Source organism: Schistocerca piceifrons, chromosome 11 (assembly GCF_021461385.2).
Source record: "Schistocerca piceifrons isolate TAMUIC-IGC-003096 chromosome 11, iqSchPice1.1, whole genome shotgun sequence".
NCBI lineage: Eukaryota > Metazoa > Arthropoda > Insecta > Orthoptera > Acrididae > Schistocerca > Schistocerca piceifrons.
Genome location: NC_060148.1, coordinates 158,978,356 through 159,001,798, shown reverse-complemented (window position 1 = coordinate 159,001,798; position 23,443 = coordinate 158,978,356). Strand labels below are relative to the sequence as shown.

Genomic DNA, 23,443 nt, shown 5'->3' with positions numbered 1-23,443 from the left:
GCTGCATAACTGGCGAGCAGTTGCGCATGTCTGATCTGCAGTGGAGGGACACCAGTTTCTGCCAGTATGCTGGTCACCGGACTCGCCCTAGAAGCTCCTGTTGCTATTCGAACCCCACAGTGGTGCACAGGGTCAAGTAAATGCAATGCTGAAGGCCCTGCCAAACCATAACCCACACTCCCATAGTCAATTCAGGATTGGACAAGGGCTCTGTAGAGCTGCAGCAGCGTACAGCGATCTGCACCCCAATTGGTGTTGCTCAGGTAATGGAGGGCATTGAGGTGCTGCCAGCACTTCTGCTTAAGCTGAGGAAGATGAAGGAGCCAAGTCAATCGAGCATCGAAAACCAGTCCTAGGAATTGATATGATTCCACTACAGTGAGTGGATCATCATTAAGGTAAAGTGTGGGTTCTGGATGAATGGTATGACGCTGACAGAAGTGCTTAACACATGACTTTGAGGCCGAAAATTGGAAGTCGTGGGCTAGAGCCCATGACTGCACCTCGTTGATGGCTCCCTGGAGGCGCCACTCAGCAACAACACTACTGGAGCAGCAGTGCAAAATGCAGAATTCGTTTGCATACAGAGAAGGTGAGACCGAGGGCCCAACAACTGCTGCTAGACTTTTTATTTTTTTTTGTCATCAGTCTACTGACTGGTTTGATGCGGCCCATCACAAATTCCTTTCCTGTGCTAACCTCTTCGTCTCAGAGTAGCACTTGCAACCTACGTCCTCAATTATTTGCTTGGCATATTCCAATCTCTGTCTTCCTCTACAGTTTTTGCCCTCTACAGCTCCCTATAGTACCATGGAAGTCATTCCCTCATGTCTTAGCAGATGTCCTATCATCCTGTCCCTTTTCCTTATCAGTGTTTTCCACATTCTTTTCCTCTCCAATTCTGCGTAGAACCTCCTCATTCCTTACCTTATCAGTCCACCTAATTTTCAACATTCGTCTACAGCACCACATCTCAAATGCTTCTATTCTCTTCTGTTCCGGTTTTCCCACAGTCCATGTTTCACTACCATACAATGCTGTACTCCAGACGTACATCCTCAGAAATTTCTTCCTCAAATTAAGGCCGGTATTTGATATTAGTAGACTTCTCTTGGCCAGAAATGCCTTTTTTGCCATAGCGAGGCTGCTTTTGATGTCCTCCTTGCTCCGTCCGTCATTGGTTATTTTACTGCCTAGGTAGCAGAATTCCTTAACTTCATTGACTTCGTGACCATCAATCCTGATGTTAAGTTTCTCGTTGTTCTCATTTCTACTACTTCTCATTACCTTCGTCTTTCTCCGATTTACTCTCAAACCATACTGTGTACTCATTAGACTGTTCATTCCGTTCAGCAGATCATTTAATTCTTCTTCACTTTCACTCAGGATAGCTATGTCATCAGCGAATCATATCATTGATATCCTTTCACCTTGTATTTTAATTCCGCTCCTGAACCTTTCTTTTATTTCCATCATTGCTTCCTCGATGGACAGATTGAGGAGTAGGGGTGAAAGGCTACAGCCTTGTCTTACACCCTTCTTAATATGAGCACTTCGTTCTTGATCGTCCACTCTTATTATTCCCTCTTGGTTGTTGTACATATTGTATATGACCCGTCTCTCCCTATAGCTTACCCCTACTTTTTTTCAGAATCTCGAACAGCTTGCACCATTTTATATTGTCGAACGCTCTTTCCAGGTCGACAAATTCTATGAAAGTGTCTTGATTTTTCTTTAGCCTTGCTTCCATTATTAGCCATAACGTCAGAATTGCCTCTCTCGTCCCTTTACTTTTCCTAAAGCCAAACTGATCGTCACCTAGCGCATTCTCAATTTTCTTTTCCATTCTTCTGTATATTATTCTTGTAAGCAGCTTCGATGCATGAGCTGTTAAGCTGATTGTGCGATAATTCTCACACTTGTCAGCTCTTGCCGTCTTCGGAATTGTGTGGATGATGCTTTTTCGAGAGTCAGATGGTATATCGCAAGACTCATATATTCTACACACCAACGTGAATAGTCGTTTTGTTGCCACTTCCCCAATGATTTTAGAAATTCTGATGGAATGTTATCTGTCCCTTCTGCCTTATTTGACCGTAAGTCCTCCAAAGCTCTTTTAAATTCCGATTCTAATACTGGATCCCCTATCTCTTCTAAATCGACTCCTGTTTCTTCTTCTATCACATCAGACAAGTCTTCACCCTCATAGAGGCTTTCAATGTATTCTTTCCACCTATCTGCTCTCTCCTCTGCATTTAACAGTGGAATTCCCGTTGCACTCTTAATGTTACCACCGTTGCTTTTAATGTCACCAAAGGTTGTTTTGACTTTCCTGTATGCTGAGTCTGTCCTTGCGACAATCATATCTTTTTCGATGTCTTCACATTTTTCCTGCAGCCATTTCGTCTTAGCTTCCCTGCACTTCCTATTTATTTCATTCCTCAGCGACTTGCATTTTTGTATTCCTGATTTTCCCAGAACATGTTTGTACTTCCTCCTTTCATCAATCAACTGAAGTATTTCTTCTGTTACCCATGGTTTCTTCACAGCTACCTTCTTTGTACCTATGTTTTCCTTCCCAACTTCTGTGATGGCCCTTTTTAGAGATGTCCATTCCTCTTCAACTGTACTGCCTACTGCGCTATTACTTATTGCTGTATCTATAGCGTTAGAGAACTTCAAACGTATCTCGTCATTCCTTAGTACTTCCGTATCCCACTTCTTTGCGCATTGATTCTTCCTGACTAATGTCTTGAACTTCAACCTACTCTTCATCACTACTATATTGTGATCTGAGTCTATATCTGCTCCTGGGTACGCCTTAAAATCCAGTATCTGATTTCGGAATCTCTGTCTGACCATGATGTAATCTAATTGAAATCTTCCCGTATCTCCCGGCCTTTTCCAAGTATACCTCCTCCTCTTGTGATTCTTGAACAGGGTATTCGCTATTACTAGCTGAAACTTGTTACAGAACTCAATTGGTCTTTCTCCTCTTTCATTCCTCGTCCCAAGCCCATATTCTCCTGTAACCTTTTCTTCTACTCCTTCCCCTACAACTGCATTCCAGTCGCCCATGACTATTAGATTTTCGTCCCCCTTTACATACTGCATTACCCTTTCAATATCCTCTTACACTTTCTCTATCTGTTCATCTTCAGTTTGCGACGTTGGCATGTACACCTGAACTATCGTTGTCGGTGTTGGTCTGCTGTCGATTCTGATTAGAACAACCCGGTCACTGAACTGTTCACAGTAACACACCCTCTGCCCTACCTTCCTATTCATAACGAATCCTAAACCTGTTACACCATTTTCTGCTGCTGTTGATATTACCCGATACTCATCTGACCAGAAATCCTTGTCTTCCTTCCACTTCACTGACCCCTACTTTATCTAGAATGAGCCTTTGCATTTCCCTTTTCAGATTTTCTAGTTTCCCTACCACATTCAAGCTTCTGACATTCCACGCCCTGACTCGTAGAACGTTATCCTTTCGTAACCTCCCCCATGGCAGTTCCCTCCCAGAGATCCGAATGGGGGACTATTCCGGAATCTTTTGACAATGGAGAGATCATCATGACACTTCAATTACAGGCCACATGTCCTGTGGATACACGTTACGTGTCTTTAATGCAGTGGTTTCCATTGCCTTCTGCATCCTCATGTCGTTGATCATTGCTGATTCTTCTACCTTTAGGCTATCCGCTCCTCCGCTCGCTTTGACAAGGCTGTTGGCAGAATGAGGCTGACTTCTTATGCCGGAAGTCTTCAGCCGCCAATGCTGATTATTTATCAAAATTTAGGCAGTGGTGGGGATCGAATCTGGGACCGAAGACGTTTTTGATTATGAATCAAAGACGCTACCCCTAGACCACGGGTAGACTTAACGGCCACTAAAAATAGAGATACACTCAATAAAAAGCCCTGCGGGACTCCCTTCTCCTGGATATGGATGGAACTATGGGAGTCACTAACTTGGACACGGAACATACGGAACGACAGGAAGTTTTGGATAGAAATCAGGAGTGGTGTCGGGAAACCCCACTCATACAATGTGGCAAGGATATGATGTCGCCAAGTCGTGTCATATGCTTTACGTAAGTCAAAAAAGATAGCAATCAAGTGTTGTCAAAAAAGAGAGCAATCAAGTGTTGCCATCTGGAAAAGGCTGTTCGGATGGCAGACACAAGATTATCGGTGGTAGAGCGACCCTGGCGGAAGCTGTCCTGACATGGAACCAACAAGCCACTTGACTCCAGGACCCGACCCAAGCCACCCTTCGACATACCATACGTACCAGCAGCTTATGAAGAATGTTGGTGAGGCTGATGGGCCGATAGCTATCCACATCAAGCGGGTTTTTACTGGTTTTGAGGACCGGAATGATGGTGCTCTCCTGCTATTGTGATTGAAAGACACTATCACACCAGAGCCTGACACTGGGGCAGTGACAGGAAGATGGGCAATTGGTCACTACCACACAGTTCATCATGTGCTCTCCAGTGGATAGATGGGAGAAGTCCTGGGCTGCAAAATGATAAATCAATGGCCGAGTAAGTACCATGAGGCACACTGATATGTGTGGTGGCCCCAGTATTTAAGAGGCAGAGGTCGAATTGCGACAGTAAAGTTTCGACATCTATGCCTCAGCCAGTAAGCATGGTACCACCCCATAAGGGGTTATGGGCATTAAAATCTCCCAGTCGTACAGAAGGTTTAGGAAGTTGATCAATCAGTGCGGCTAATACATTCAGGGGTACTGCACAGTCTGGAGGAAGATATACATTGCAGACAGTTATTTCCTGCAGCGCCCTTATTCTGACAGCCACAGCTTCTAGAGGGGTTTGAAGGGGCACATGTTCACTACAGACTGAGTTAAGGACATAAATGCAAACTCCACCTGACACTCGATTATAGTCAATACGGTTCCTGTAATATCCCTTACAGCCGCGGAGGACAGGGATCCACATTGCCGGGAACCAGGTTTTCTGGAGGACAATGCAGAAACCAGGTGTTAAGCTTAACAGAGTGTAGCTGCGCCAGGCGGTGGAAGAAACTGCCGCAATTCCACTGGAGGATGACATAGTGAGGCTGAGGAGGTATGGAACATTCAATGAGGCAGTTTACACCTCAGGATCACCTGCTGCCACCGACTCATTGCCTAAGCAATCTATGTCCATTGTGTCTGAAGGTCTGGAGAGATCTGGGTGCTCAGCAGACGCCACAATCCCCACCTAATCCGCAGATGCAGAGATTGTACATAGTGGTGGAAAGGGTGCCACCACAATTCCCTTGGTCTTGGAAACTTCTTTTCGGATTCCTCTCACTGCTCTGTGTTTCCCTGGCTGGGAGGACTTCGCTGATTCAGTCTCCAAGACTGAGGATGAGCGTGAAGACCTATGACCAGCTGCTTTTCGTCTCTTCAGCCACTGGCGGGTGTCATCGTTCCCACTAGCAGAAACCTGAGAAGGGAGTGAGCCAAGGGACCCCTTCCTGGCAAGAGGAGCCAAAGAAGACTTACGCTTCCCCAGTGCAGAAGTGGGGATTGATACCCTGACAATTGGGGGGGTATTTCTCCTGAAGTAGGTGGTGAAGAAGCAACAGGGAGGGTAGTGCACCCCACCATCAAGGGGGGCAGGTGTAGCCTTCCGACTGACAAGCGACTAGAGTTGGCAGAGCTGATGAGGCTAGAATGGTTGTAGCGGCGACGTAAGACGATGTCGTCTGTACAGGATGTAGGCATTCAAATTTCCTCTTGGCCTCGGTATAAGTCAGGAGAATCCTGCAGTCAGGTGAACAAGGTGAATGGTGCTCTCCGCAGTTGACACAGATGGGAGGCGGGGCACATGGAGTATTGGGGTGTGACGGGCGTCTGCAATCCCAACATGTGAGGCTGGAAGTACAGCAGGAAGCCAAACTTCCAGCATTTAAAGCACTGCATTGGGGGGTGGATATAGGGCTTTATATCACAGCAATATACCATCACTTTTACCTTCTTGGGTAATGTATCACCCACAAAGGCTAAGATTAAGGCACCAATGGGCACCTGATTATCCCTCGAAACCCGGTGGACACGTTGAATGAAATGTACACCTCGCCACTAAATTGGCACGAAGCTCATTGTCAGACTGAAAAAGAAGGTCTCTGAAATATGATACCCTGGACAATATTTAAGGTCTTATGGGGCGTGATGGTTACAGAAACATCCCCAGCTTGTCATAAACCAGAAACGCCCGTGACTAGGCAGACAATGCTGTTTTGATCAAGACTGACCCAGATCTCATTTTGGACAAGCCTCCCACCTCCCCAAACTTGTCCTCTAAATGCTCAACAAGAAACTGAGGCTTTGTCATTATGTAAGATTCCCCATCAGCTCTTGAGCACACAAGGTACCAGGGTGAATAAGAGCCACTGCCATCCTTAGCCTGATGTTCCTCCCATGATGTGGCCATGGAGGGGAATGATTTGGGGTTGTGATGAATTGAGCCCATAAACGGTTAGAGTTCTGGTGTTTGACCACCAACAAGAGATGATGTACTACACTTCATTGCGTGTCATCTGCCCTGATGCCACCCACTCCTACCAGGGGCCCTCCCCACAGGTGCCACCCAGCCGCAGCAAAGGCCACCTGGCTGGATGGCCATTGCCAGGAGTCCCAATGCCCCAGGGTGATGGGCATCTACTCCTCGGCATACATAGGGAGTTAGCAACGCAGGCATCAGCAGAGCAATCCCTGTGTGGTCAGGGGACTACAACCAACAAGGTACATGGTGGCCCCACCACAACGGACTGGCTACCGTGCTGGGTATCACGTGCAAACAAGTCCATTATCATCGTCAGTGTAGAGAACGATTCTGCACATTTGATTAAAAAAATATGCACCCAGGAGGGTGACATCGCTCAACAGTTGGAGAATGAGCAGAAGAGCAGATCCATGTCGACGAAGGATGCGATAGGTCTCAGCACATGATGCATCATGTAAGACGCCCTTCCCCAATTGGCTCACTCTTCAAAAAAATTTTTAAAAATAGTGGGCAAACCTTACAGGGGATGATTGCATAAATGCAAAAATGTGTGAGGCTCCTTTTAGTTGCCTCTTACAATAGGCAGTAATACCTCAGGCCTATTCTAAGCCCCAGACCCACAAGGGGTGTTGTTCAATTCCCCTCGTTCAGCAGTGGATTCGATGATTTGGTAATCCTGAACACTATTTTAAGTGTGACCATGCTTAGCCTTAGACCAAGTTTTTGAAGAGTCCACTGATCTACACAACTACTGTGGTCATGTGGCTGTATTAAGTGTGAATGACAGTGGAATTTAGGTGCTCACTTAGTATGGTCCAATTTTGTACAGTTTGGTACACTTTGTCTTGGACTTTCACTCAGTGTGTGCTCATCATATTGTGGGTGTTTAAATTGACTCAGTACATCAGCTTCATGGAATGCACCACTGCCAGCTACCCTTGGACCGCTTTCACTGAAGTTATGTAAATTATTGTTTGAAATTTGTATTAGCATTTTGTAAATTTTGGTGTTTGGGGGTTTGTTGGGTCGAGTGCTCTTCTTGTACACTGTGTCGAGCCCTATTAGGATGGCCACATGCTGATTGGCTCTATGTCAATCACATGTCATATTCAGATGTCCAGCCTTGTGAAAGGTTGAGGTTCACGGGCTGGAAAAAGCAAAACTGCGTAAAACTATCAAGTGTTGCTGAGCTCTGAAGGATTTTTTGTGTTCGTTCACTAGCCATTTGTGAGATGGAGAGTGAAAGAAATTTATTCTGCCTCACGGCTAGTTACTGCTTACTAGATTTAATTGTTCAACTGTTTGATATTTTAAAGTTGTCATGGGGTGACCTTTCCCCACCTTTTACTTACTTATTTCTACAAGTTGGTTCAGGGTACTAATTACCGGTTCTCCTTTTTAAATGGTGTTCTGAACTGCTATGCATGCACATTCACTTACTATGTCACTTACACATTTTCTGTGGTATACCTTAATAGAATTTTCACTGTGCCTGAAGCCATTTATATCAATCTGTGAACTCATTCTATTATTAATTACTTACCTGCTCATTGGGGTAAGATTTAAGGACAATTGTTCTGTCAGCCTGAAGGCAGCTCCAGAAATCAGTGCACTTGTTTACTTTTTCAAATTATCTAGGTATTTTAAGAATTTCCTTTTTCTAGTGGTCCTGAGGCAGCTATAAACTGCTATGTCTTCCTGTATAGCTATTCAGTTTTTACCTCTGAGATGAATTAGGCTTCTCTGTTGTCTTAAAGAGCCATCTGTTTCCAAATAGTTATTTGCTCATTTGTTGAAGCATTTTCTCAGTTGCAGTTTGTGAAGGTGGAAATTTTGAATCTAAAATCTAAGAACTGAAGCCAGCCACAGCTTTTGTCTTTCACTGTCACTTAACTAAGGTGCGTAATGTCTTAAACTCGAAAAGTTCAGAGTGTTGTTTGTAACCCTGCTAATGCATCTGATTTTAGTTATTTTTCTTAAATAAATATGTTTCAATGAACAATGGTGACTCATGTGAACCCCAGTCTCTCCAGTCCTCCTCCCACTTAATTTCCCTTTTCCTGCTGGATGTTTGGTTGGTAACAGAGGATGGTTATTTTCCTGGAAGGAAAGGGGGGAGGAGGCAAGGTATTCTCACACTCCAGAATGAGATTATCACTCTGCAGCGGAGTGTGCGCTGATATGAAACTTCCTGGCAGATTAAAACTGTGTGCCCGACCGAGACTCGAACTCGGGACCTTTGCCTTTCGCGGGCAAGTGCTCTACCATCTGAGCTACCGAAGCATGACACACACCTGGTCTCACAGCTTTACTTCTGCCAGTATCTCGTCTCCTACCTTCCAAACTTTACAGAAGCTCTCCTGCAAACCTTGCAGAACTAGCACTCCTGAAAGAAAGGATATTGTGGAGACGAGATACTGGCAGAAGTAAAGCTGTGAGACCGGGTATGAGTCGTGCTTCGGTAGCTCAGATGGTAGAGCACTTGCCCGCGAAAGGCAAAGGTCCTGAGTTCGAGTCTCGGTCGGGCACACAGTTTTAATCTGCCGGGAGTTTCATATCAGCGCACACTCCACTGCAGAGTGAAAATCTCAGTCTGGAAACATCCCCCAGGCTGTGGCTAAGCCATATCTCCGCAATATCTTTTCTTTCAGGAGTGCTAGTTCTGCAAGGTTCGCAGGAGAGCTTCTGTAAAGTTTGGAAGGTAGGAGATGAGATACTGGCAGAAGTAAAGCTGTGAGACCGGACGTGAGTCGTGCTTCGGTAGCTCAGATGGTAGAGCACTTGCCCGCAAAAGGCAAAGGTCCCGAGTTCGAGTCTCAGTCGGGCACACAGTTTCAATCTGCCAGGAAGTTTCATATCCTCATACTGTCATTCACAATGAGGTGTGTGTGTGTGTAGGTATCCACTGCTAAACATGGGGTCCAATGACTGTCCCAATTTGTCCTTATTGAAGAAGCAACAGTTGATCTACGAATTAAAAGTGTGTCAGCTGCCATGTAAGGGCAGTGTTGCCTAACTTGTGGCTCATCTGCATGCCAGTGTGGACTACCCCTTGGTGATTAGTACGAACTGCATCAGGGCGGTAGGTGTTGCACACCCTGACTGAGCTCTGGCCATGACAACCTTGTGTCAGGAGGTAGAGTGTTTAGAAAGTAGTCAGCGCAACCATAAGCAAATACGCGCAATTCAGACAGAATTGATTCATTGGGCTAATCACTTGTGGGGTATTTCACGACGTAGTCTATTCTGAGCAGGTTAGATTAGCTCTGCAATTACAGGGGCAGGTGATGACTTGCAAAGTGGTGTCAGCCACCTTGATTTAGAGAAATTAGGTGCAATAGGTAGTGAGCAAGATTCTCCCACCAACAGATAACTGCTGGAAGCAGTAGCAATACTACAAACACCTTCAAGGACCAGAGGGGAATTCATTTGGAAAATTACCTTACCAAATAATGTTACTGCTTCAAACTATAATAGAACTTTAAAATTAGAATTTAAGACAGGTGAAATCCATTCTGTGGATCATGGTCTAATTTATGTTTCATGCTGATGCTTTTGCTATCTCCAATAATGTTGTTCATTCGTTGTACCCCGTGTGTTAAGCTGTGTTTTCAGTCGAATTTTACACAGAAGTACAGGATCGAGGAATCCTGGAAATCAATTATTGGGTTGAAATTATCTCATATTAAGAGGCTGCTCAAGCATAAACATTTGGTAAGTGCAGTTTTCTAATGAACCTTTTCCTATGTACATAGGTGAATATGTATGGCCATTCCAGCCTTGGAATGGCAAGTCACAGAGATACAAATACTCAATAATATATTAGAGAAAATGCAGCCACATGGCTTACGTTTGATCATAAATGCACATCTTTTACTGGATTAGAGGCTTTGGTGTCCGCTACAGATGCCAGAGTTTCGTGCACCAGTAGTGATGGGGGTTTCAGCATCATTATCAAGATGGGGATCGAGATTCCAGGCAATTTAAAAGGGGACCACCCAGAAGGAACAAGCATAGGATGTGTTTCCAGTGTAACAAAGAGGGGCATCTTGTATGGCAATTTCCAGTTCCATGGAAGGAGAGTCAAACAGCTGGTGTCACAAGGAATAGAAGAGGTATGGTAGTGTTCTACTACCGGAGTGCTGTGTCTGTGTCAAGTCTGAGGTATGGAAACCACTGCCTTACCTTTGGGAACAACTTAACTAGGAACCAGTGTGCACCCTCCTCAACTATGGTAGTTCAGTTTGTCGTCTAGATTATCTGTGGTATTTGGAGTTCTGCCATACCTGTGAATTACCTTGTTTGCATCCATCCTCCAAATGTCAAGCTTTCACTGGGCAGATGTTGCCTCTGGTTGTCAAAACTGAGTATTGGAAAATTTTGTTGGCCTGTGAAGTAGGAAGTAATTAAAAATCTTTCAGTGAATTTAATTTTGGGGTGTGTTTTTGTAAGTGGCAATGGGTTGGCATTAGATTGTCAAGGCAGGGTTGTTTATTTGAAATTTAACCCAGCTGAAAAACTCATGTTGTGCTCCTGTCGGGTTGCCACTGGAATTCATAGCGCTACCGCAACGTTCGCCATTTGGGCTCAGTCACCTTGGTCTAGTAGAGGTGAAGCAGGTACTGGAAGTTCTTGATTGTTTAGTGCAGATGTTAACTAACAGACTGGACATCACCAATAAAATCCAGTACAAGATTCGCCTTACAAATGACATTCCAGAGAGGTACAATCTTTACAACTTTCTCTATCAAAGATGAAATGTATATGTGCTTTGATTAATAATACATTGTTCGATGGGGTCATCGAGCCCTCAACCTCAGCCTATGCTTCTCCCATATTCTCAATACCTATGGGCAGCAGAGCAGTGTTTCATCCAGTTGTGGATTATCGTGCAGTTAATGAGAAGGTAGTTTTGGAATCTGTCACTTCCAAATCTACCTAATTTTTTTTCTTCATTGAGTGAGGCTCAGTATTTTACTGTCCTGGATCTCAATCAGGCATATTATCAGATCATGCTAACAGAGGATTCCAAGCATAGTACTGCCTTCTGTACAGACTGGAACCTCTACGATTTTAACAGGGTGGCCTTTGGTTTGTCAGTGGCAGCTGCCATTCTGTCTTGCCTTCTAGATTGTGTTTTGGGTGATTTCAAGTGTGTCTATAATTACCTATATGGCATTGTTATTTGTAGTGCTAGTCTGTCTGGACAGCTGCAACTTTTTGCAGACCTGGTTTACCAGAGGGAGGTGGGACTTGATGTGAAACCATCGAAAATCACACTGGTACATAGGTTTCATTCTCGGGACATCTTAGTTCCACTGATTGCATTAGAATTGACCAGGAGTATACTGGTGATTTGTGAAAATTTACAGTTCCTAGAAATAAGAAAGGTGTGGCACTGTTCATAGACACGGCAAATGCCTTAACGATTCAAGAAATTTCAAATGAGATGAAAGTCATCAGGAATCTTTTGAAGGCATTAAGGTGGCGCTTACTAACCAACTAATATTAGCCATACCCAACTTTGAGCTCCTCTTGTTCTTGCAGATGGACGCCTGTAATTCTTCTGGAACAGAAAGTGGCAGCTGGCCTCCTGCAGGAACAGAATGAGATGGGTCTGTGGCAGGCTGATGCTCTATAGCCTACACACCTTAAAACTTTCACCTGTGGAGATGAAATATTTTATGTTTGAATAGGAAGCCTTGGCAGTTCTGTTTTCCCTTGACAAATTCAGATTTTATTTTGAACACCGAGACTTTTGTTTAGAGACTGACACTCAGCCTCTTAGTTAGGTTTTGGCTCATTACTTCCATAACACCCTCTTAGGCAGTCATTTGGGCATTTATACAACTGTTAAGATCAGACAACACATCGCCTGGTCCTCCCTGTATAACAAAGACTGGAGGTTGGTGGGGGTGAAGATCGTTCAACATGTCACCTGGTTTTCCCTGTATAAGGACATCCAGAATTTGGTGGGGGGAGTGTGAGCTGTAAGGGAGCTGAGCCCAACCCGAATTCTCCCATGGGGCATTTGGAGTCTACACATGAGAAACACCTGATGCATAAATTTTTTATTGATTATATAGGACCACTTCCACATGTGTGGGTGTTAGGCACCTATTAGTTGTTATGAACAACTTCTCTTTTTTTTCTCATTCCAAGCAGAAGGGTGACTATTCTGGTAATTATCCATGCAACAATCATGGACTAAATAGTTCAGTGCAAAAGTTGGGGACAGTGTTAGTCCAAAATCCTAATATTGCTCAAAAAGCGGAGTTAAGGTTCGCTAGCAAGCTGGCTCCTCAATTCTCTGTACCCTATGAGATTGCCAGGGTGGTGAGCCAGGCAAACCAGCTGGTTCTGAATTTCTGCACAAGTAAAGACTCACGTGTGCTTATTACGCAGGTGAAGGAGAGTCACATGTAAAGGGCTTTTTAATGGCGGGGCAGGGGGAATTTGGTTTGGCGGGGGATGTTAAGATATGGTGGGGGTCCGTCTCTGAATTCCAGCCCCATGTGCCAGCCAGATGTCACATCTCACAGCTCGGAGCTCATGGCACCAGTGGTGTTGTGGAGCCACACTGGGTGGCAATGAAAAGCAGTGCATTTCACAGGCAGTCGGTGTCTTGAAGCTGGACTGGAGGGTGAGCCATGCAGGGCTCATGGGCGGCATGTGCTGTTTGGCCGAATTTTATGTGCCACTATCATTATCACCATCACTACACTAAAACAATCTTCTTTCAATTATGGTAAGTGCCATAGTCTGATCCGCCCCAACGTTATGATCACCACTCTAAAAGCTGGTATGTCCACCTTTGGCACAGATAACAGCAGGAAGACATTGTGGCATGGAAGCAATTAGGCCTTGGTAGATCATTTGAGGTAGTTGGCACACGTTATGTTAAATCACATCCCAGATGTGTTCGATCAGGTTCAGAGCTGGCAAATTGGGTGACCATTGTATCAATTGGAACTCACCACTGTGTTCCTCAAACCATTCCACCACACTCATGGCCTTGTGAAATGGTGCATAATTTTGATGAAAAATGCCACTGCCATTGCAAAATATGATCATCATGAAGAGGTGGACCTAACATGAACCATGGATCTTGTCACTGGTTGGGAGGCTTGTGTGGCTCAGCAACACAGACAGCTGTAACAAAGGTGAAACTGCAACGGACGAGTATCTGCTGGGAGGCCAGACAAACATGTGGTTGCTGAAGGATGGGCAGCAGCCTTTTCAGTAGTTGCAGGGGCAACTTTCAGGATGAATGATTAATTTGGCCTTGTAACATTAACCAGAATGGTGTTGCAGTGCTGATAGTGCAAGCAGGTGAAAGCAAGGGGAAACTACAGCTTTGTGATTAAATGGTGAAGGCGTCCTCTTGGGTAAAATATTCTGGAGGTAAAATAGTCCCCCATTCAAATCTCCAGGTGGTGATAACTCGGGACCAAGTTGTTATCAGGAGAAAGAAAACTGGCATTCTACAGATTGGTGCATGGAATGTCAGATCTCTTAATTCGGCAGGTAGGTTAGAAAATTTAAAAAGGGAAATGGATAGGTTAAAGCTAGATATAGTGGGAATTAGTGAAGTTCAACGGCATGAGGAACAAGACTTCTCGTCAAATAAATACAGAATTATAAATAAAAATGAAATAGGGGTGATGGAGGTGTAGGTTTAATAATGGATAAAAGAAAAGGAGTGTGGGTAAGCTACTACAAACAGCATAGCGAATGCATTATTGTAGTCAAGATGAACATGAAGCCCATGTCTACCACAGTAGTACAATTTATATGCCAACTAGTTCCATGGATAATGAAACAATAGAAGGAATGTATGATGAGATAAACAAAATTATTTAGATAGTGAAGGGAGACAAAAATTTAATAGTCATGGGGGAGTGGAATTCAAAAGTTGGAAAATAGAAGGAAAAGTAGTAGGTGAATATGGAATGTGGGTAAGGAATGAAAGAGGAAGCCGTCTGATAGAATTTTGCACAGAACATAACTTCATCATACACTGTGCTCGAAAGTATCCACACACCCCAAAAAACATTAGTTTCTCATATAGATGCATTGTGCTGCCACCTACTGCAAGGTACTCCACATCAGCGACCTATGTAGTCATGAAAGAGCAGAATGGGGTACTCCGCGTAACTCATGGACTTCGAATGTGGTCATGTGATAGGGTGTCACTTGTGTAATACATCTGTATGTGAGATTTACACACTCCTAAACATCCCTTGGTCCACTGTTTCCAATGTGATAGTGATGTTGAAACATGGAGGGACATGTACAGCACAAAAGCAAATAGGGCGATCTCGTCTGTCGACTGACCGGTACTGCCGACACTTAAAGAGGGTTGTAATGTGTAATAGGCAGACATCTATCCAGACCAATGGACAGGCATTGCACACTGCATCAGGATCAACTGCAAGTACTATGACAGGCAAGTGGTGAGAAAACTTGGATTTCATGGTCGAGCAGCTACTCAATTTGTTAGAGGAGCTTGAAATTTATGAAGCAAAAAACAGAGAACCAACTAAACTGCTTAACTGGCAAAATGATTGTGCCCAGTGCCTACTTTGCTTTACTTGACAATGTTTTACTCTAACCACTGCACGCCTCTGTTACATATGGTGTGTTGATAAGTTCACCTAGTATTGAGTGCATCACATATTTACTTAGTTTTCATATGTTTTACGCATGACTCTAGTATCTTCTTGTTCCTTCCCTATTCATTTCATAGCCTGCATTAATCAGATAGTGTGGATCATCCACTGTTACAGAATTTTATCATTATTTTCTTGCAACGGAGTGCCATAGGGTACGAAGGGCCCTCTGCCGATCATGTTCCTCCAACCAGTTCCCACCTGTGCGGAATACTGGCGTTAGCGCTAACAGAGGGCACTAATTATGTGCAGCACTATGTTTACTTTCATTTGTGGCTCCTTTAGCAATTTGTTTTATGGTTGTTTAATATTACCAGGTGCACTCTCACTGGTGTTCAATATTAACGTCATTATCTAGAATATTGGCACTTGAGCACATGTCAACCACTGTTTCTTAACTCTCCCTCTTTATAACAATATTACTTATGTCTTTTTACTGCTTTTTATTACTGTAATGCCTTTTATAAATTATAAGCTTATTACAGACTTCAACTATTGTATCCCCCTTTATTTCTGCTGTTTCAATTAATTATTGAAAACTAGTGTTTGCCAACATTAGCGACATCTGGTGACCTTACAACACAAACATCTTGTGGCTACTGTACAGCAGCTTGTTGTCAACAGTAGCACTACTGACAACATGACTCGTGCATGTGATGTAATTTATATGTTGCGGTATATTGATAATGTATTTGACGATGCTGGTGCTGATTTAACATTTAACGATGCTACTATGCTGCAGTACATTAGGACTTTGTTTTTATGAAACAGGTATGCCTCTTCATATTTAAAGTGCAGAAATATGTCAGTAGTACTTTTCATTATGGTCTTTTTATTGTTTTTTTTTAAGCTGTAGACAATCTGCGAGTATTTATGTTTTTCCCATTTTTTGTTGCAGATCTGATGGTCAAAAGTTTGTGACCATAGACATAAATTAAAGGAAACTTAGCCTAAATTGGTGTCTTGTTTTTCATGGAGGGGCTTGCACCACTTATTGTTTTGTGCGGCACTATCACAGCACAGGCCTACATTGATGTTGTAAGCACCGTCTTGCTCCCCACTGTTGAAGAGCAATTTCGGGACGGCAATTGCACATTTCAACACTATCACTTATTCACGATGCACGGCCTGTGGTGGAGTCGTTACATGACAATAACATTCCTGTAATGAAGTGGCCTTCATGCAGTCCTGACCTGAATCCTATACAACATCCTTGGAAAGTTTTGGAGTGCCGACTTTGTGCCAGGCCTCACTGACCGACATTGATAGCTCTTCTCAGTGCAGCACTCTGTGAAAAATGGGCGGCCGTTACCCAAGTAACATTCCAGCACCTGACTGAACATATGCCCACAAACGTAGACACTGTCATCAATGCAAAGGGTGGACGAACATCATATTGAATTCCAGCATTACCGATGGAGGGCACCACGAAATTTTAAGTCATTTTCAGCCTGGGGTCCAGATACTTTTGATCACATAGTGTAGCTAACACTTCGTTAAAGAATCATGACAGAAGGCTGAACACATGGAAGAGGTCTTGAGACACTGGAAGGTTTTAGATAGATTATGCATTGGTAAGACAGAGATTTAGGAATCAGGTTTTAAACTGTAAGACATTTCCAGGGGCAGATGTGGACTCTGACCGCAATTCATTGGTTGTGAACTGTATATTGAAACTGAAGGAACTGCAAAATGGTAGGAATTTTAGGAGATGGGATCTGGATAAACTAAAAGAATCAGAGGCTGTGCAGAGTTTCAGAGGGCATTAGGACACCATTGACAGGAATATGGGAAAGAGATACAGTAGAAGAGGAAAGGGTAGCTTTGAGAGATGAAATAGTGAAGGCAGCAGACGATCAAGTAGGTAAAAGACGAGGGCTAGTAGAAATCCTTGGGTAACAGAAGAGAGATGGAATTTAATTGATGAAAGGGGCAAATATAAAAATGCAGTAAATGAAGCAGCCAGAAAGGAATATGAACATCTAAAAAATGATATCGACAGGAAATGCAAAATGGCAAAACAGGGATGGGTACAGAGCAAATTTAAGGATGTGGAGTCCATATGACTAGGGGCAAAATAGATACTGCCTACAGGAAAATTGAAGAGACCTTTGGAGAAAAGAGAACCACGTAAGAGTATCAAGAGCTCAGGTGGAAAACCAGTTCCAAGCAAAGAAGGGAAGGCAAAAAGCTGAAAGGAGTATATAGAAGGTCTCTACAAGGACAATGTACTTATAGGCAATATTATGGAAATGGAAGAGGACGTAGATGAGGATGAAATGGGAAATATGATCCTGCGTGATGAGTTTGACAGAGCACTAAAAGACCTAAATTGAAACAAGGCCCTGGGAGTAGACAGCATCCATTAGAACTACTGATAGCCTTGGGAGAGCCAGCCTTGACAAAACTCTACCATCTGGTGAGCAAGATGTAGGAGACAAGCGAAATACCATCAGACTTCAAGAAGAATATAATAATTCCAATCCCAAAGGGCACAGGTGCTGACAGGTCCGAAAATTACCAAACTATCAGTTTAATAAGTCACAGGTGCAAAACACTAACACGAATTCTTTGCAGACAAATGAAAAAACCAGTAGATGCAGACCTCGGGGAAGATAAGTTTGAATTTCATAGAAATTTCGGAAAACTTGAGGCAATATTTACTTACATTTTCAGCATTTGTAGACTTAGAAAAAGCTTTTGACAATATTGAATGGAATACTGTCTTCCAAATTCCAAAGGTGGCACTCATCGAATGCAGGGAGCAGAAGGCTATTTATAATTTGTATGGCAGAGTCGAGGGGCATGTAAGGGTAGCAGTGGTTGGGAAGGGAGTGAGACAGGGTTGTAGCCTATCCCTGATGTTGTTTAATCTGTATCTTGAGCAAGCAGTAAAGGAAACAAAAGAAAAATTTGAAGTAGGAATTAAAATCCAAGGGGAAGAAATAAAAACTTCGAGGTTTGCGGAGGACGTAATTCTGTCAGTCAGCAAAGGACCTGCAAGAGCACTTGAACATAATGGACGGTGTCTTGGAAGGAGGATATAAGATGAACATCAACTAAAGCAAAGTGAGGATGATGGAACGTAGTCAAATTAAATCAGATGATGCTTACGGAATTAGATTAGGAAACGAGACACTTAAAAGTAGTGGATGAGTTTCACTGTCTGGGGGGCAAAATAACTGATGATGGTCGTAGCAGAGAGGATATAAAATGTAGATTGGCAATGCCAAGAGAAGCCTTTCTCTCCAAGAGATATCTATTAACATGGAGTATAAACGTATGGGTCAGGAAGTCTTTTCAGAAAGTATTTGTATGGAGTGTATCCATGTATGGAATTGAAACATGGATAATAAAGTGTTTAGACAAGAAGAGAAGCTTCCGAAACATGGTGCTACAGAAGAACGCTGAAGATCAGATGGGTAGATCATGTAATTAATGAGGAGGTACCGAATAGAATTGGGGAGGAGAGCAATTTGTGGCACAACTTTACTAGAAGAAGGGATCAGTTGCGAGGACATGTAATGAGGTTGCAAAGGATCACCAATTTAGTATTGAAGGTAAGTTCGGAGGGTAAAAATCATAGTGGGAGACCAAGGCATGAATACACTAAACAGATTCAGGAGGATGTGGGTTGCAGCAGTTACTCAGAGATGAAGAAGCTTGCACAGGATAGAGTAGCATGGAGAGCTGCATTAAACCAGTCTCGGGACTGAAGATCGCAATGACAACGTAAGAGGTGGATGTGGTTTGCAACCAGTTCACAATACTCCTTTTCTAACATAGTGCCTTGTACGAGCTCCAGTGAACCCATGGGTGCCCACATGGTCTTTTCCTGGAGTATAATGGAGGTCCTGCCAGTACAGGAGTAAAGGAACCGTACCCTCACAAAGGCAGGACCATGCAGTGGTCTGCCATTGTGCCAAATCCAGCACCAATAGTTACCTGTCTATTTCAGTTGAAGTTGTTGATGTCATGGCATTAACACTGGCACATTCGTGGGTCATCAGCTAAACAGACTCATCATTATGAGTGTTTTGAGCATTGTGCATTCAGACACACTTGTACTCTGCCAAGCATTAAAGTCTGATGTTAGTTACACCATAGTTTGCTGCCTGTCTTGTTTTAACAGTCTGCCCAACCTATGATGTCTACCATCTGTCATGACAGGTGCTTGCCCAACCCCATAATGTCTGGGCATGGTTTAACCTTTATTTCACCCTGTGTTGAAGACAACTGCGACAACACTCCTCAAACAGCCAACAAGCTGTGCAGCTTCCAAAATGCTCCTGCCAAGCCTTCCAGCCATCAAAATCTGCTCTCGGTCAGACTAAGATAGATTGTGCGCAGTCCCTATTTTACACCCGGTCAGCATGCTCATTGATAATCCATGCACCGTGCGTGTCTGACTAGAAGACAAGGTTAGGTGCTATTGCCTGGATGAGTTTATATTGATAGCAAATCGGTGGTCATAATGTTTTGGCTGATGTGTATATGGATTTAGTATTATGACTTCCAAATGGAGGCTGGGCAATGCCAAGGGAACCATTCTGCAACATTCGAGGCAATTGTGAAATGCATCAACTTATTACAAGGGCCTATCAGAAAATAATGCCTCCAAAGTTTTTATTCTGTTCTTTATATCAGTTAAAGTATTACTTGTCACGCATATTACTCTGTTGATGTTTCCACTTTTCTGAGAATATGCAGGACCCTCTCGCTGGAGAGTTTTGAATTACAGTGTGTAAGATGGGTGTGTTATTTAACCATGTCGACATGTGAGAAAACCTTCAGAAAACAGAGCATTGATTCAAATAGTTCACACACACATGGGGCACCCTTTCCTTCAGCATGACAACGCCGGACCATACACAACCTGCAAGTGACACCCTTGATTCATTATTATTGATCATCCACCATAGTGTCCTGGCTTGATTCAATGAATTTTCAACTGTTTCCAAAACCTAAAGAACACCTTCAAGGATAATAGTGATGAATTGCTGTGAGCAGAGGTGAGGCTGTGGAGCTACCAAGAAAATCAAACATTCTACAGTAATGACACCAACAACCTGGTGTCTCATTGAGAGAAAGGGTTCAGTGCCAGGGCGACTATGTTTGATATAAACATACAAACACGAAGAATAAATATGTTAAATGTTAAGTTTGTTTTAATTAAAATGCTTCAATAATTTTCAAATAAAAATTTTGAGCCAATACTTTCCAGCATGTCCTCATGCCCAAACTATACACAATCAAAAATTAAGTTTTAATTAATTTGGCAAAGGTGGCTTTCCATTGAGATAATGTCTACATGCATCTGTTAAGATCATATGGAAGTTCAGTCCATCAACTAACTCAGCACACATTGTAAGAGAAGACTTATTGTGGGTAAAGGTTACAGTCTAGGCACCATTTGGATTTTTTAGTAAACATTAGGCTGTGCTGCTGGTCAATTTGCTACATCCTTTATTTGACTTTCACATTTCTAGGCTTTGTCAGCTCGCACCCACATTGCCACCTTTCAACCTAGGCTAGGCCTTGAGCTGCACTATGGGTCAGTCACCACAACCAATATTTCGAGGGGGGGCTAGAACCCCATTTTAACCTTGTAGCCTTTGAATAGTTCTGTGGTTCAGGTCCAAGGTGAATGATTCTTCAAATTGCTTTTCATTCACATGCTGTGTGTTGTGTATACATATCATTCTATATGTCGAACACTCATTATGCGGGGGGTAAAAGCCAAAGCCTGAACTATGTTGGGTCTAACCACTCTTACTGTATTTAATAAAATTTAGTAAATTTACTTTCTTATCATTTCCTCACAGTGATAGTTTAGGTCTACTGTACTGATACTTCTCATCAAATGAATTGCCTCACATAGTTTGTACGAACTATAATAAAACACTCACATATATTCAAATACAAATGCTGCATTAATGCTATCACAGTACTTCTGCAGTTGCACCCAAGATGGATGTTGAAACAGACTTGTTCAGCACAGATAGTTGACAAGTAGTTTGTGTGATTGTGTCAGGACCCTCAGTTCTGGTTGGCAGAATAAAAATATTAGTGGAACCAAGTGAATTTGTTTGCCTGCTGATAGCCAAATACCCTACGAACAGTTGCACTACATCAGATTTTAAGTGACATGTATATGTAAGATTATTGACAGCAGTAACTGCAACATTCTGCCAGTTTCACAAGCAATGTGTGTAACAATGTACAGCAAATGCAGAAAGTCATTATGAACAAACCTATCAATATTTAATATGTAACCCCATGGCTTCATCAAAACTGCTGCCAACATACAAATTCATTCTGCACCTACCGGCTGTGTACCAATTTACACTTCCAGGTGATATTTGTCTGAAATTTAACTTTAGTGTTGACAGTTCTACTTACACTTTGTTCACATATTCAAAGTTAATAGTAATATTCAATGTTAATAGACTACAAAACATACTTCTCAGGTTGGTGACCATGCAAATGTCACTTTAAAGTTATTTACAATTAGGCCTAACTTATTGTACGTCATCAATAAATAAATGACAATTCTCACTCCACACCACAATACACTGCAATAATGCATTAACTGCAGCCATACCATCTATAGATGTAATGGCACTTAACATTCACTATAGTCAGTTATTCTTAAGCTGCACATTAAGGTTGTCATTTAAACGAAGTGTATCAGAGCAGAATATACACACTTTATGGCAACCACCTTATCAGCGTAACTGGATTGTGCATTAAGGTTTTCCATGTTTACTGAACATTAAATTGAAACTCTTGCTCAATTCTATCTGAGGTTTAATACAAGGCTGATTTCAAACTGTGCAACATGTCATATTTAAGACTGAATGTTCATCAGTTTTTTAGTAAACACAATTACTCATGTTTCCAGCAATATGACATGAATTGTATGTATTCACACGCTATACACACAAATTAATGAAACACAGTTAAGAAATACGAGTAAGCTACTCACCAGGGAGTGTAACTCAGTTTTTACTTCATCTGTTTCCTCTTTTTTTATCCACATAGTTGGGTCCTGGTCCATGGCTTCAGTTCTACAGTCTGAAAAAGAAAAGCAATCAGATAAGAATAGGTGCACTCTGTTTCCATTTTTACCATGAGGTATTGCTCAAAGGCAGTATTTTCACTCATCTACTGGGTGAGAACAATCATAAAATAACATGCACTGGAAATGGAGTATTTACAGTTGCTACTGCTTCTTTGTAACACTGGCTTATAGATACTGTCCTATGTGGCAATTTTGGAAGATGTGTATTTTCTTGTGCATGCACATTACAAACAATCCAAGCAGTCAATAGATCGAAGAGAAAATACTGGATAACACCAAATATTTCATTCTACACTTTGTTTGTTGTGTTAATTTCAGTCCAATAGGGACATGATGAAAATCTGGACATACAGATTGTTTGTTTATCAATGAATATGCATATTCAACATAGGTATTACTGAAACTTTCTCCATCTGTATTCATTCACCGTTGTATAATCAATTTACCATAAGCATCATCATTTTGGAATCTTAACCTGCTTTTAAGGAAAACCATAAAAATGTAACGTAGATTGCACACTGCAATGCGGAAGCTCTCATTCTTGATTACCATCAAGATTAAACACTGGTGAGTTGTTTTTTCTTACGAAACTGGTTTACTGAAACTACTTCCTACTAACTGTAACTATGATGAGTGATCTATTGAGTTCTGATGACATGCAATGCTTTATGTTTGACGAATTACAGTTAATTTGTACCTCTTATTTCGCCAGTTCCTAAATTAAAGTATTCTTATACAGAAGTCCATTAAAACCTACACATTCCAACAAACTGGTATTTACACATGATTAGACGAATATAACGACACGAATAATCAAAGCACAGTGAAGACTAACAAAATTCAACATAATTACATCATTTCCTTTCATGCGAACTTGCTCAAACCACGAATTAAAAAAATGCTTACGTTAGCACTACAATCTGGCGCCGCTCTATGTCTACATCAGATCACAGAAATTATCATCACGAAAATTATTACACTTAAAATAACCGCAATAACATAGCGAATGTTTGAACTTCACTGTCCGCCTTTTGCCGTCAGTCACGAAATACATGACGGAAATCCCTGCATAGGCAAACTGCTCCTGACAACACGTCATAATCTCAACCGTTTATTTTATGAAAATACACGTAGCGACTTTACCGGACAGGCCAAAAATA

General features: G+C 42.4%; 1 protein-coding gene across 5 annotated transcripts in view; it reads right to left on the bottom strand.

Moving 5' to 3' along the window:
* Window positions 1-23,443, bottom strand: part of LOC124719889 (zinc finger protein 726-like) — a 609,944-nt gene that overhangs the window by 100,267 nt on the left and 486,234 nt on the right. For 4 of the 5 annotated variants that reach the window (XM_047245071.1, XM_047245068.1, XM_047245069.1 and 1 more), the window contains exon 2: window positions 22,188-22,276. In XM_047245071.1, coding sequence (XP_047101027.1) covers window positions 22,188-22,259 — 72 coding nt within the window. In that variant the 5' untranslated portion in view covers window positions 22,260-22,276. Of the gene's footprint in view, window positions 1-22,187; window positions 22,277-23,189; window positions 23,309-23,443 lie in introns of those variants that run through there. The other variant, XM_047245070.1, reaches the window with a different exon arrangement.